We start from the raw sequence: 16849 nt of genomic DNA, 5'->3' as shown, positions 1-16849 counted from the left end.
AAAAGGTTTATTGAAACTCTTTTTCTTTGAATAAATCTATAGAAAAATTACCAGTTAAAATTAGCTATCTTATGCCTTCCTTAAACCATACTTATGTACTATGGTAGGATAGTTTTACATTCCAATAGAAGGCAACCAACATAAACAGGTGAAAAGAAGGATCTCTGCATCTGCAGAAGTTTCATGATCCATTTGGCTGGTGTCTATCCAGGGAAAGCTTTCAATTGCTCAACTGGTCATATAAAATGTCCGCTATATTCTAATGATTTTAATTGAAGTATTCAAATGAATTTTCTCTGTGTTGCTGAAGATTATTCTATCTTAAAATTCTGTCCCCAATTTTTACCTTTGAATAACTTGGCTGAAACAGAGCTCTGCTTGCAAGAGTCTTCCTAAGTGCTTCAAACACAATCCTTTTAGCAGTTGTAACAAACATACATCATCCATGTAATATTCATTGTGATCTGAAAATGAAACATGTGAGTTTCAAATTACAGCTATTATAAGGAAGGTTGTGAATACAATCAATTGTCGAATACCATCATTAGTTAACTATTTTTTCATATCTAATTTTTTTAATCTAATATTTAATAACCTTTATATAAAGTAACAAAATTAATAAAAATGTTGTTTGGTAATATTCTATTCTATTTGAGCATAAAGCATAATATCTATAAAGTATATCTTTTTACTGGAAATAACTGTTTCAAAATAAAGCAAGTCATCTACCATTCTCCCACTTCCTTTCATTAATTCATATTCAATTATTGGTCAAAATGATAGGTCTGGAAACAGGCACAGTATTAAATATGTGAGAAATCATGAAAAGTGCTATTAATTGCTAAAAAAATGAATTTAATATTTGAAATACTATTTTGCATTTATTTATACAGTCTTGAGATATATGACATTTAAGCTGATACAGGATCTCCCTGAATCTCGGACACTCATGCATCTTTGTTATACCAGCATGGACCTGTTCGCCCTCAGGGGTGCCCCCCTCTCCTGGGTGCGACCCGCCTTTCTTTCCACCTCCAACCTCGATGAAGGGCCCAATTGTTGGGACCCTGAGAGACGCTCTCTACATGGGGCTTCCCTTGAGGACCACTCGGAGGCTCCAACTGGTACAGAATGCAGCCGCGAGAGTTGTGTTGGGAGTCTCCCGATACTCCCATGTTACACCTCTGCTCCGCGAGCTGCATTGGCTGCCAGTTGTCTTCCGAGTGAGATTCGAGGTTTTGGTAATGGTTTTCAAGGCCCTACATGGCATGGGTCCGGAGTACCTCGGGGATCACCTGCTGCCGGCGTCAACTTCCCTCCGCCCTGTGCATTCCCACAGAGAGGGCCTCCTCAGGGTGCCACCGGTCAGAGAATGTCGTCTGGTGGCCCCCAAGGGGAGGGCCTTCTCTGTGGGCGCCCCGGACTTATGGAATCAGTTGCCGGTTGAGCTCCGGACGGCGCCTGACCTTCGCTCCTTCCGACGCGATCTGAAGACCTATTTATTTGAACAAGCCGGCCTGGCCTGATGGGGGATGTGTTGGGGTTTTTTATTGTGGTTTTTTACATTATTATTTATTGTTTTAGCTCGGGCTTTGTATTTAATTCTCTTTTTAACTTTTGTACCTTGCATTTTATATGTGCCCTGTTCACCGCCCTGAGTCCTTCGGGAGAAGGGCGGTATACAAATATAATAATAATAAACTATAATATTTTTATTGCATTTGCTGCCTGTAATAAAAAGTTAAAGCAAAATGCATCAACTGTTTTGCTTTGAAATCCATATACCTGTTGTACTCACAATCTTATTTATTATTATTTGCAACAATAATAAAGTTGCTGCATATTTGGAATTTTAAAATCCACACCACCCAGGATCAACCAACATCTATTGTTACAACAAACCTTTCTCTTGTTTCATATTTACTGCAGACTAAATTAAGACTATATAACCTATGAAAGAGTGAAAAGTATAGTTAACAAGAGGCTTTTTTCCCCTAGCAGAATATGGAAAACTCTGCTTATTAATATTTCTAAATAAAATTTTGATTACACGTGTGTGTGTAAAAATAGGGCCCTTGTTAATGTTATCAAGCACAAGCAATGTGCAAAAGTAGGATTTATCAATGTGAGTTTCTATGGATTCATCAGAATTGAGAGTACATGAAAAGAACAGGGATCTGTTTAGTATGGCACCCAATATAGGTTCATTGAATTCAAAGGCCTGCAAATGTGTCTTTTTTCATAGGATATTTAAATATTCGAAGTCAGTTACATTTGTTTTGTAATTTATATCTTATAAATCAAAGTAAAACTCACGAGTTTCATTTTTTAAGAGAGTTTCTTCTTTTTCAATAGTTACTAACATATTTTCAGTGAAGTCAGCTCTCTTTCCAAGAATTGAAAACCCACTCCAGACATACATCATTTCCTGAGAAAAAGAAGCCATTGAATGAAAAAGTACTTATTTACAATAAGTTATCTATTTATTCTGAATAAAGCTAGATGTTGTTTAGCATTTAGCATTAACATTTCTTTCAGTGTAAATTAACTGTAGAACTTTAAGGTGTAACAAATTTATTATTTGAATCTAGCTGAAAAACAAATACTAATATAAAGGAAGCAGCTGTTAAGATGATACACTTCATGAAAAATTGCAAATTAAAAATTAATACTTTTTCAGTAAAAGTGCCAGATTTTAATTTTTGTATTTGCCCTCTTGAACCTCTTCCTGTTTGGTAATTGAAATAAAAAATGTAAGTATACAAATACTCATATAATTTCCTTGCAGCGTGAATCTATATTTATGAAATATAAAATGATAAAATATTTTATAAATATGATCTCATTGATTATAATTGCAGCAGCCTGTAAATTGTAGATGCTTCCTTTAATATTTATTATATAACTTGGCTCATAACAAAGACTGAAATTGGATAGATCCTGTATCTATGTATCTCCAAAGTTTTATTGAATGATCTTGGCAGACATATTACATTATTAATTAGAAAATATATTCTGCACAATTTGCTAATAATTTATGTTCAGCATCTAGCCTCTCAAGAGTTGGAAATATTATAACTCACATGGCAAACTATGGTACGTTGGTATATAAGTTCCAGTAAGATTACATATTTCTAGATTTATCTTAGCAATATTCAGGAAATGTCAATAGATAGGTTTCTTCTGTGCTTTTATCTAATAAATAAATTAGGGCTTCCAGGTTAAAGTCAAATGGGAATCTAATTTTCCTTGGTTATGTACAAGAATACATACACACAAACACATATTTACTCTGTCACTCAAAAGATGATTGAAGTAAATCTGCTGTAAATACCAGAGCAGGCACTATTAGTTTCACAGGAGGAGTGGTCCTATAACGTCGTGATTTTCTCACAGCAAACTTTTCAGTTGGGATAGATTTTCCTGCAATTCTTTGCTTTAGGCCTTCTACTTGCCTGTAAGAAGAAAAACAGTACTTTCTTTAGACATGAAATCTCATATTGTTGATTATTAAGCCTTTTTGCTTTACCAATTCTATTTCAGCAATCCCAAACCTATAACAAGTTCTACTGTATAATACGGTATAATAGATGGGTATTTTAATTTTAATGTATAATATGTGTGACCTGCTGCATATTTTTAGAAATAAAAATGGAAGCGAATCATAGAAAAGTATAGCAAATTAAAATTATAAAAGTACAACAAACACAACAACACAGATCAAATGAAACTTTGGATGATCAAATGAGTCTTTAAATGGGGCAGAAAAATCTAAAGCAGAGTTTCGCAATCTTGGCTATTTTAAGACATGTGGACTTCAACTCCCAGAATTCCCCAGCCAGGATATTCTGAAAAAATTCTAAGAGTTGGGAAATTCTGGGAGTTGAAGTCCATACATCTTAAAGTTGCCAAGGTTGCTCTAAAGCAGGGGTGTCAAACTCAATTTCATTGAGGGCCGCATCAGTATTGTGGTTGCCCTCAGGGGGCCGGGTGGGTATGGCCAGGGTGGGCATGGTCTACTGGGTGGGCATGGCTAGAGTGCATATGGTCTACTGGGTGGGCGTGGCCAGCTCTACATCGTTCACATCAAGGGTGCCTATGGGGGCCTGGGCAGGAGTGGGACAGATCTGAGGGTCTCTGGCAGAAGGAGGGTCTCTGGGCCAGGGCCAAGGCAGTGGGGGCTGTTCCCTCACTGTTTCCAGGATGGCTTCACGGGCCACATGAAACCACTTTGCGGGCCGGATCTGGCCCCCGGGCCTTGTGTTTGACATGTCTGCTCTAAAGCATGGGTGTCAAACTTGATCGTGTCACGTGACTTATCGTGACGTATTACAACTTTTTTGCCTTTGTAGAGCCAGGGTGGGTGTGGCCTGTGCATGACATATCCGGCCTGCGAGCCACCAGTTTGACACCCCTGCTCTAAAAGATCAGTGCTAACCCCAGCAGAATTCCATAATTATGGCATCATCAGCTAGGAGGACCTCACTATGGAATATTTAGCTATATATACAGGTATAGAAAATGAAAATGCTAAACACTAAACGGAACTTCATCTCAAAAATCTGCAAGAAAGCAATGAAAGAGACAGGAGACCAAGAACAAAAGAGAATATCACAGGAAAGGGAAAAGGATCAAAAAATACATCTAATCTGATGTTTAGATGAAGCCTGTCCAGCAATGAGCTGAAATCTTTCATGTAAATCCCAGTAATAAAGACGGTTTGTGAACAGTGTTTAGCTTATTGTCTTGTAGACCAAAAGCTTTCCAAGCATGCTTTACAAAATGCTTCCACGCTAGCAACTCTAAACATTTATTTCCAAAGTTACAACATAAAAAATGAAGAATCCTTTTTTAGACTCTTTATATTTGGAAAATACAATGATATTAACATTATTGTTAAAGGATACCTACTAATAAACCATAAACTGTACGAGGAAAGAACAGAAGTCCCTAAGAGATGTCTTCTGCCTATCTATTTTCAAATGTGGCAAATCCCGTTGAATTACATGCAACTGTATCCCCAGAATAATTTGTAGGCCAAATTATGGAATCTGATCGATATAAAAAAGAATCATGCAAGGAAGTCCAAGTATTTGACTATAATGAAGCTAATTTGCCAGGTCTTAAAAATTAAGTTGGGCATAATTCTAGCAGAATGGAGCAAAAATCTGATTTCAGTAACAGATATGTGCAGTCTTTAGGTCCACTATGGATTCCCCAAATGTGTGTTCATGCCAGATTAGAAGCAGATTTCTCCCTTTGGATGTGAAAACTGAACTAATTATCTCTAGATAATTAAGACAAGCTACCGGTTGGAAGAGGAGTGGTTAGAACACTTTTTAACTAAGTGTAATACAGACTTCGTATAGTCAAGGCTATGTCTTCCCAGTTGCAATGTATGGCTGTGAAAGTTGGACCATAAGTAAGGCTGAGCGCCAAAGAATTGAAGCCTTTGAACTATGGTGCTGGAGAAGACTCCTGCGAGTCCCTTGGACTGCAAGGCGATCAAACCGGTCAGTCCTACAGAAGATCAACCCTGACTGCTCGTTAGAAGGCCAGATCCTGAAGTTGAAACTCAAATACTCTGGCCACCTAATGAGAAGGAAGGACTCACTGGAGAAGAGCCTAATGCTGGGAAAGATTGAGGGCAAGAGAAGAAGGGGACAACAGAGAATGAGGTGGCTGGATGGAGTCACTGAAGCAGTAGGTGTGAGCCTAAATGGACTCCAGAAGATGGCAGAGGACAGGAAGGCCCGGAGGAACATTGTCCATGGGGTCGCGATGGGTCAGACATGACTTCACAACTAACAACGAACAACAACAATACAGACTTATGTCTAGAATTTATTTTATATGCCATCTCTCACTCTAGAACAGGTGTGTCAAACTCAATTTCATTGAGGGCCGCATCAGTATTGCGGTTGCCCTCAGGGGGCCGGGTGGGTATGGCCTGGGTAGGTGTGGCCTACTGGGTGGGTGTGGCTAGAGTGCATATGGCCTACTGGGTGGGCATGGCCAGCTCTACATCGTTCGCATCAAGGGTGCCTATGGGGGCCTGGGCAGGAGTGGGACAGATCTGAGGGTCTCTGGCAGAAGGAGGGTCTCTGGGCCAGGGCCAAGGCAGTGGGGGCCATTCCCTCACTGTTTCCAGGTTGGCTTCACGGGCCACATGAAACCACTTCGCGGGCCGGATCTGGCCCCCGGGCCTTGTGTTTGACATGTCTGCTCTAGAATATAAATTCACATGGCAGTAGAAACTCTATAGCAAACCCATAGGGAAGGAATTCCGCCACCCCTCACAAACCAGGTTATAAATGCAAATTTCTTTCTCAGATGAGCAGGTTTGAGGCAATGATAATTGGAAAAAAGATGAAAATTTCAAGATATATAGCTTTGAAGATCAAGCTTTAAATAAATTCCTTTCTTTTGAAAAGTATTACCGAAACAAAGCTACAATATCTTCTCCTGTTGTTTTCACATCAGCATCAGGAAGCATGCACAAAATGGCAGCTTTCTGGAACACATATATTGCCTAGACAAAATAGAATAAAAATATTCAATCTCTTGATATACATGTATAGTTTCGTACAACGTGCCTGATTTATTACACAGTCATTTCCTTGTACACACTGAGTGATTACAGAGCTATTAAACCAAATTATTGTTTCATTAAAATTACCGTCAAGGTTTTGCCTTACACAAGGCCCGGGTATCCGTGATAAGCAAAAGGGGAGAGAATAGATGACCCAGATTCATGACACCACTAGTGTCTCTAATTATGTACTTGTGTCAGACATCATGTACACAGTTGTGTCATTTTCCTGATGACATCATAAGTAATTCATTATAATTTTGACATAATTGTGACTTTTTAGAAATGCCCATGCTTAAGATGCTCTTTTTTGCAATCCGAATGAGGACATAGGAAAAAGCAAGGGGCCATATTTTTTTGGGGGGGGGGGGAATCATAAACGTGGAATTTGTTGCATAGTGGTCTAGCAAAGCAATTTTCTTCTCAGTGGTTGTTACTGTAATTTCCACTTTGTCAATTTCCCAGTTGCTAAAAATCAGTTACAATTAACCATTTCATTTAAATCAACGTCAAGCTGAATGGCATTTGAGTATTTAACACGGGGAGGGCTTGTATTATGGCATACTGTGTAAGCATGAAGTGTTCTCACCACTTCACAACAGTACTGGGTTACCCATTTACCTTTGACCACCTGCTTTCTTTGCAAAGCAGATCTGCATACCGGTATGCTTGAAGCCAGTTCTGCTGGAAGGAATAACACCACATCAATTCCCAGTAGCAGAGATGCTGCATCTGTTTCCACTCTTGCTGAGCTGCAATGCTGTCCTGGAATGTGACCTCAGCCTGGAATTGAAAGGGAGAGAAAGATCAAACGACAGGAAGAAAACTTCTCGAATTATGGCCTTCTATTTTCTTTTGATATAAAAGATAGATATAAAGAATATAATGAGCTTTATGGTTCATAATTTTATTTTATTACATTTATTTTTATTTATTTTATTACATTTATATACCGCCCTTTCCCGAAGGACTCAGAATATTTTCAGAATATTTAAGCACACAATTACAATTTAGCGTTATGTGTGGATAGATGGAATGGATATTAATTAACCGATGATTAAATAAGTCTGTATACAAGTTTTAAGACGGGCGCTTTTTTAAAAAAATCCCATTTATATCCCGCCCTTCTCCGAAGACTCAGGGCAGAATACAATCTAAGAAGCACAAATCAATGTGCTTAGCAATAGCCTTCATTCTATGTATATGCCTGCTTATTAGGGCTTTCGGAGGGCCCCCGAGCGGCATTTTTACAAAGTCAGCTTATTGCCCCCAACAATCTGGGTCCTCATTTTACCTACCTCGGGAGGATGGAAGGCTGAGTCAACCTTGAGCCTGGTGGGACTCGAACCTGCACTAATTGCAGGCAGCTGGTGTTACTTAAGGAGGCATTAGCCCACTGCTCCACCAAGGCTCTACAACAATGGTCAGATTTAGCAAGCAAGGAATTGGTATATTTGATTCTTACCTAGGTTAAACTTTTATGAGGGTTTGCCATCTCACATGAAAAACTGAAAATATGAGGACTTGCTTCTTATGAAAGTAAATCTTAACATTGCTATTACTATTAATATTCCCTAACTTGGTGGAGTAACAGCTGGGTGGGTTTTTTTGGGGGGGGCCTCATTCCACTCTGAAATGTTATTACTGAAGTTGATCTTTATGAGCATTTTATCAAACAGTGCTCAAGTTTTCTTTTTCTCTTCCCATTTTTCCTCTTGATTTTTTTTTAAGCACGGGAGCACGTTTTTCTTATAAGTAACACAGAACCTCAGTTTTACCTTTTCAAAATTTCCTTGCAGTATGTTGATTCTGGCATCGTAAAACAGAAGGAGGGCACCCTTGAAAAAGATTGCAACTTTGTTAGTGAGGTAGAAATGTTAACCGTAGTTAAAAAATACTTAACGATGTAAAATAATAAAACCTTTGGGAACTTCTGAAGATAAGGTTGAAGAAGTCTCTCTGCTTCAAGGAGGTTGGCTTCCCCTGTTCCTATGGAAATATCAACATCCTCTCTCAGCATTGATGGCTATATTATAGATTCATACAAGTTAATCAATATATGGTATTATTAGAAAACAATACTTAATATGTAGTAGTATTAGAAAACAATATTAGAAGAAAGCCTACTTTAATGAAATGTAATAAACGTTGTCATAGAACAGGTAGTCCTCGACTTATAACAGTTCTTTCAGTGACCAATCAAATTTACAACAGCACTGGAAAAAGTGACTTATGACCATTTTTCATACTTATGACGGCTGCAGCATCCCCAGGCTCAAATGATCAAAGTTTGGATACCTGGCAACTAGCATGTATTTATAATGGTTGCAGTGTCCTGGGATCATGTGATCAGTTTCTGCAATCTTCTGACAAGCAATGGGGAAGCCAGACTCATTTAACAACCACAACCAACTAACCACTACTAACTTAACAACTGCAATGATTCACTTAACAATGGTGAATAGAAACTTTGGCCTCAATTGTGATTGTGAGTCGAGGACAACTTGTATAGTAAAATATTGCAGTACAGGAAGACATTCATCTTGAAGCAGAACACTGAAAGATACTATGCTGAAATCAAACATTAGGTGTTTTTTTTAAAGCCAACCTCCAGATTTAATGCTTAAATATGATTTATTTTTTTCTCTTGCTTTTTTTAATGAAATAAAACTATTAGGGCCACAGTTAAAATGAAAGACGAAGTAGGAATAAAGCCAAAAGGAAATGAAAATTTTTCATTCTCAAAACACAGGTATTATTTTTCTATCCAGAATCAACATTGATCAAAGATGATCAATTAGAAAAACTGTTGTTCATATAGTTAATAAATGACCTAATTTAACTAAATCTAAAATAAATAACATTGGGATGACAAGAATTACTTGCAATAAAATGTTTCAAAGACATTTGAGTTCAGATCTGTAATTATTTGTCCAGAGGGTTTTTTTTAACTTTCAAAAGAATCAGTTTTTTTTAACATATGAATTTTTATATAAGATTGCTTTTAAATTAAAGTAGATGTCTCTTCCTTGATGACATCTAGATAATTTATGAATCAATGATTGAATTCCTTTAAAATTAAGTTGTAACTTTTAATCTATTCTTTATTAAAATAACTTCAGCAGTAATGGAGTTTTAATTATTTAGGTATGCAATTCTATAAAAATCTCTTAACTCCCATTCTGTATACTGATGGAACTGCTTTATCTTCAAAAAGTGAATGAAGAAATGAAAAAAGATCAGAAACAAAAAAAAACTATTTCTAATTTTTCCAAACATCTGAAGCAAATGTTAAATATGAATTAATTTGATACATGAGATATTCATTTCTTAACATTACCATAACTGATAGGAAGTTCAGGGCTAATTTAATTTAATTTGCATTCTCTGAATGTTATTTGAATATAAATGCTTTGAATTGAAAGGCATCAAAATGATTCAAACTGGCATGCCTAATTCCAAATCCCATCATGCTATTGTTTATAAAAATCCTACATTTTAATTATAAATAAGTGAATATTTTTTTGCTTTGTCATTCTTACTTTATTTCCCTCCAAAGATCTGCTACAGTTTGGCTTCTATCAAATGAAGTTAAAATAGCAAAAAACATGGGAGCAGGAACTTTTCATCCTATGTAGAACAATTTGTTCCCTTTTTTTATCAAGACTATAGTTAACTGGATCAGCACGACCGCCACTAATGTTAACTATTCTATACCGTAAATATAGCCACTAGTTTTGCTGAAAATACAAACAAATAAAACAAATAAATATTAAGAACTATATTAGAATTTGTATTCATTTTTAAGTCTTACCAAGGATTAATGAAACAAAGCAGTGATATAGCAACAAGATAAAAGTAGATACTACTGCTCGTAAACTGGGACCACAAGCTCCTTCCCGTAACTGATGAAGACCAAGTTCCTGTCAACAGCCACAAAATTGTACAAAGTTAAGTCACAATAAGTCTTATCGTTTTTACGAACGCAAATTATTTCAAGAAAAGACACAAAAAAGGAACTTGTATGACACAGTTGGTAGAATTGCAACTGTGCCAGTATCATTTGCAAGTGAAGTGATGTACATCCCATGGATTATTCAACATACTGAATATTGTTTGATTCATGACCCTGTTTTATTTAGGTTGTGGATCATGTAAAGATTTGTACTCATGCTGAAGCGTCAGTTCAAATCTCTCTTGTGATCCACAACCTAAAAAAAGAGGGTCATGGATCAAAATGCCACTATTTTTGTGTTCAAGTGATTGCACATAAAGGCCCCTCTTAAGCCTGCACACCTCACCCCCAGGAGAGAGGTGGGGTCAGTGTGGACTACACTGTTGTTTTCTCTCCACTTTCAGGCACAGGGCTATACAGTAAAGAGGAGACAGAGAGGAAATATATAGATTGTTTGCTGGAGAAAGGAGAGAAAGTAAACAAAGAAAGCAGTGAAAGGATAAGTTCTGTTAATAGAATAGTTTTGCTAACAGTTAAGTGACAGCCATTATATTCCATTATTTGTAAAATCTGCTTTATTAAAAGCCATAGTAAGAAAAATACTGAAGATTTTAAAACTAAAGATTTAAATACTTTGTGTCACGTTTTACACCTGCATATCATATCCCTATAATCAGATAGTCAGTGAGATCTGAAGATGATCCAGATGCATCAATTATTTATTCCTCTCCTGACAAGCAGAGCTAGTGAGCTGTTTTAAAAATTCATATGACAATAGAAATTAAATTTAATACCCTATTGCCTGAAAACCCAATAAATTCAAGAAGTCGGAGAATTCTCCCTGGTAAAAGGGACAGCATCTGCAAAAAAAAAAAAAAAGGGAAAACAAAGATTCCATCCGTTTTTAATGCAGAAGGATAAACAAAAATATTTAAAAGTTATCGCTTAATAGCTTTAAAAATGTTCAGCACAACCTTCAGATAACATTAGTAAAGTCCAGATGACTTGATATTATATTTTTTACATTCAGCATTTCTTTTTTTAAGTGCATGTAGCAAATTATACGATTTAATGGTTTTATATTGTAAATTTTGTTTAAACTTTTCTGCAGAGAATCATGGTGAGAGGAATAACTACATAAATCTAAAACAATTAAAACACACACACACACACAAAAAAACCCTCAGGGAGTTCTGCATTCAAGTAACACAATAAAACCACAAACCATAAAATGTATATGTACAGATATTTTTAAAATTGTACAGGGTATAATGAAAGCACAATAAGGTTTTGAAAGGCACAATATAATTTTAAATAGCTCATGCATCAAAAGTTAGATTACATACTGGAAGGAATGCTCATACCAGATTGAAAGCTCCTATTCCTAATTGTACACCCCCTTCAAACTGGTGGAATATTTCATTCCTGATTTTGCTGCTTTGGGTCATCTGCAGAGCCTGAAGGCATTCCCTTTTGATTAACAAAACAAATCATGCTAAATTAGATAATAGCAATGATAATATGAACAACTATTATTTCAGCGATTTAGTTTACCATACTATACCCTGCGTCATGGGTGTCGCTTGACTGGGCTGCACTGACTGAAGTAGAATTGTTTTGGGCCGCACAATCTCATATTAGCTACAATCCCTAGCTAATTGAAATGGGTAGATGATATGGGGGGAAATGGCAATCAGGAGCTTATAATTTCTCATATTGTTTTGTAGACTCATTCATATCCATAGCACACCTGCATAATTTCCCCCATGTCTAACCCAATATCCTACTTGTTAATATAAAAACAAAACATTGTGTCTCTTCTATAATAACTTTTGTTATTTATTTTGTTATTTATAACAAGTGTGTGTGTGTGTGCGTGTATTGCGTAATTTTTTGGGATTGTTAAAAAAGAATTAAAGAGAGACTGATATAGCTATTTCAAACTTATTTGTTCTCATCAGTCAGCCACACCCTTCTGAGATTCGAACCTGGGCTGATTGCACATTGCATAGGGGAGGGAAGAGGCAGGGGAGATATGTCTTGAGCATTTTGAACACCTTGCCGGCCCAAATATGGGCCAAATCTTTTTTCCTGTATCAGCCCAAACTCGGGCCGTCCACAGGCGGTAGTTGCAGCTGACAAAAGTGAGAAAGAGCCTGTGGCCTAGAGGTTAAAACAACTGCCTAATGTGCAATCAGCCCAGGTTTGAATCTCAGAAGGGTGTGGCTGACTGATGAGAACAAATAAATTTGAAATAGCTATATCAGTCTCCCTTTAATTCTTTGTTAGCAATCCAAAAAAAAAAATATGCAATATATATATATATATATATATCCCAAATTCTTTATTAGCAATTTGAATAATTTGCACAAATAATGAGCTGTCATAGTTGACTATATCCTGTGGATAAGCCCTGAGTCGGGCCAAAACAGGAATGAAAGAGTTAATTAGCAAGGTCCATTCAAAAAGCCTTGACAAATACTTAAACATACATTTGCCTTGCCTTCCAGCTAATATAAGAGAGAAAGAACCCCGTGGCTCAGGAGGTTAAAACACTGCCTGATATATAATCAGCCCGGGTTCGAATCTCAGATAAAGGGTATGACTAACTGATGAGAACATAAAAAGTTCGAAATGATCATCTTAGCCTCCCAAATTCTTTATTAGCAATTTGAATAATTTGCATATATATATATATATATATATATATATATATATATATATATATATGTATATGTATATATATACATCCCATCCGTCATCATCAGAAGAAGGAAGCTAAAGCCTGATGATGACGGATGGGATTCCGTCGAAACGTTGCGCCTACACCTTTAGTTCTACGCAGGGAAAAACCCGAAAAACCAAGGATCCACATACAGGCACCCGCGAAAACCTCAGAAAACATATATATATATATATATATATACATATATATATACATATATATATATATATATATATATATATATATATATATATATATATATATATATATATATATATATATATAGTTATATAGTTATATATATATATATAGTTATATATATATATAGTTATATATATATATATAGTTATATATAGTTATATATATATATATATAGTTATATATAATAACTTTTGTACTTTAAATGGCAGAACCACAACTGGAAGTAACCCTACCTATCTTGTGGCCCTGCTTAGTATATGACATAGCCACAACCTTTGCAATTAGCAATAAGGATGCCACTGAGCCAAGCTTAATCCCTGCAGTTTTCTTGATAAAGGTATGGAAATGATTTGCCAATAGAAAGAAATTCACAAGCAATTACCATTGGTATCAGAACAATATAAAACAATCCATATCTATATATCTATATCTATAGATATATAGATATAGATAGATATAGATATAGATTTATCATTATTATTTATGTTTTGTTCTGGCTTATCTTTGTAAATTCATAGTCATATACTATTCTTGTCTTCATCCATCCATCTGGCATGATTTTTAGAGGACAGGAGAGCAAATAAGGGCAGGACTGAAATCACTGCCAAACTGATACAATTTTTTTAATCCAGGTAATTTCCCCCCCACTATTTCAAGCTATGATGGGGAATTAATTTACTGAAACATAAAACACGATTAGACATAATACACAGCCTAAGTGAAGTATTATAGAAGCATACTTATATATTTGATAACTTGTTCTGATTTTCAAGCCACCTTTGATGAAACTCATCATATTTTCATCCTGGAAGAAAAATATATTTTAAAGTAAATAATGAATAAAATAGTACAGTTGTATACACATCATACCCATTTATGGATTTTTAAAATGAATAAATATATCTACAAAATGTATACTTTGAAAATAGCTTTAAAAATTAAATGTTCATATACGCACATACCCTAAATATAAATAGAAGAATGTGAAAGTTATTATTCTTAACCAAGGGAATTCATTAAAGAAATCATTAAGAAACAAAATATTATGGAACAAATTGAAAGAACATATAATAACACTAGATGGTGCTAAAAGTAAATGATAATAGAAATAACAAGAACTGGAATATTAGTTACAATAATAACATAATGGACATCAAAGCTTGGTGTTTCCAGAATCTTTTGATTAGAAAACTGAATTCTTAAGCAATTTCCATTTATCCTTACACAAAAAGCTACACTTTCTGTATGATTTCAGTTTTAGTATATGAACGATATTATGCAACATGATTCATAATTAGTAATAACTATTTAATAGTTCACATCAAATGTGCTCACCTTGAAAATATAGGAACTACATCAAGCTTCAGTGAAGTACAATCCTACTTATTTATAATAGACTGTACTATTTATTGATTTTAAGTTATTCCTAAATATGAACTTGATAAACAGAAATATTTAATGATAGAGAGTCTGACCCTGAACACATACTTTAGTTCCATCAGTACAAGGACTATACAAAAGCTTCAATAGAATATAATCATAAACAGTTTCCTGCCTGAGCAGGGGGTTGGACTAGATGACCTCCAAGGTCCCCTCCAACTACTTCTTCTTCTTCTTCTTCTTCTTCTTCTTATTATTATTATTATTATTATTATTATTATTATTATTATTATTGTTGTTGTTGTTGTTGTTGTTGTTGTTGTTGTTATTTTACTATTTACTGAGATCTTTGACAGTTTACAAAGATGATCTTTTGTGTGTGTGTGTGTGTTTGTGTGTGTGTGTGTGTATAAAGGTAAAGGTAAAGGTTCCCCCACACATGCGTGCTAGTCGTTTCCAACTCTAGGGGGCGGTGCTCATCTCCGTTTCAAAGCTGAAGAGTCAGCGCTTGTCTGAGGACATCTCCGTGGTCATGTCGCCGGCATGACTGGACGCCAAAGGCGCACGGAACGCTGTTACCTTCCCACTGTAGTGGTCCCTATTTTTCTACTTGCATTGTTTACGTTCTTTCGAACTGCTAGATTGGCAGAAGCTGGGATGAGTAACAGGCGCTCACTCTGTTACGCGGCACTCGGGATTCGACCTGCCAAAGTGCCGACCATCTGATCGACAAGCTCAGCGTCCTATCCCACTGAGCCACCGCGTCCCTCTGTGTGTGTGTGTGTGTGTGTGTGTGTGTGTGTGTGTGTGTGTGTGTGTACTGCTCAAAAAAATAAAGGGAACAGAAAATAAGACATCCTACCATTAAATACAGTACATAGTGTTGTTTAAGTGTTCCCTTTATTTTTTTGAGCAATACACACACACACACACACACACACACACATACTGAAGATAAAGAGAGAGGGCTTAATTGTAAAGATTTGGCTTCCAGACATGTTTCTTACTCCTATCAAATAAATATTATTTGAATAACAATCAAGTTGCCAGATTCAGTAAGCCCCAAGCAGCCTGTTTAGCAAGCTGTGATATTTCAGTACATAACAGGCAAAGAAGTTCTTGTCCTAGCTTTATTGCTTGATTGTATTTTCCTTATTGCAGTTCTTTATCAGAGCCATATCTAATCTGATAAAGAGTGCCCCCTTGCAAGCTGATTTTTGGAACCTAAGGAGTAAATCTCACCATAAGCTTCTATATAATTGTGTATGTAGGATAGCAAAGTTCACTAGCAAAGACAGAATATTAATCAACTGTAGGACAGGATTTATGTCCTACAGTTGATTAATATTCTGTCTTTGCTAGTGAACTTTGCTATCCTACATACACAATTATATAGAAGCTTATGGTGAGATTTATATTCAAAATCAGGATGTTATTTCTTCTCTGAGAGCCACAAAATTGGAGTTGGTTACCAGCATTCCAACACGGAACCCAATCCCCAGAACTTTTTCCTAAAGTCACATATAAGAAGACATGGATGGATATGGCAGCTAAGTCAGATTTGACCAGAAAAAAAATATTGAAGTCTAGAAACCATGATTATGGACGCTGAGCTTGTCGATCGCAAGGTCGGCAGTTTGGCGGGTCGAATCCCGAGTGCCGCGTAACAGAGTGAGCGCCTGTTACTTGTCCCAGCTTCTGCCAACCTAGCAGTTCGAAAATACGTAAAAATGCAAGTAGAAAAATAGGGACCAGTACAGTGGGAAGGTAATAGCGTTCCGTGTGCCTTTGGCGTCTAGTCATGCCGGCCACATGACCACGGAGACGTCCTCTTTGGCTTTGAAACGGAGATGAGCACCGGCCCCTAGAGTTGGAAACGACTAGCCCGCATGTGCGGGGGAACCTTTACCTTTACCTTAAAAAGTCTTTCCATCTATCACTATAGGAAACAGAATGGCAATGTAGCATGATGTTTATTTTGCTCAGGAGAAAGGCA

General features: G+C 36.3%; 1 protein-coding gene across 1 annotated transcript in view; it reads right to left on the bottom strand.

The window, feature by feature from the left end:
* The window catches only part of TTC39B (tetratricopeptide repeat domain 39B), a 61392-nt gene that overhangs the window by 4785 nt on the left and 39758 nt on the right, over positions 1-16849 (bottom strand). Inside the window, exons 7-17 of the mRNA XM_083351457.1 lie at positions 14214-14278; positions 11912-12017; positions 11342-11407; positions 10407-10515; positions 8514-8581; positions 8371-8430; positions 7214-7375; positions 6441-6532; positions 3335-3455; positions 2317-2428; positions 347-464 (exon numbers count right to left, since the gene is read on the bottom strand). Of these exons, the coding sequence (XP_083207583.1) occupies positions 347-464; positions 2317-2428; positions 3335-3455; positions 6441-6532; positions 7214-7375; positions 8371-8430; positions 8514-8581; positions 10407-10515; positions 11342-11407; positions 11912-12017; positions 14214-14278 (1079 nt within the window). The remainder of the gene's footprint in view (positions 1-346; positions 465-2316; positions 2429-3334; positions 3456-6440; positions 6533-7213; positions 7376-8370; positions 8431-8513; positions 8582-10406; positions 10516-11341; positions 11408-11911; positions 12018-14213; positions 14279-16849) is intronic.

The sequence above is a fragment of the Vipera ursinii genome (assembly GCF_947247035.1).
Source record: "Vipera ursinii genome assembly, chromosome: 2".
Classification (NCBI taxonomy): Eukaryota; Metazoa; Chordata; class Lepidosauria; order Squamata; family Viperidae; genus Vipera; species Vipera ursinii.
This window is presented reverse-complemented; position numbering and strand designations above follow the sequence as displayed.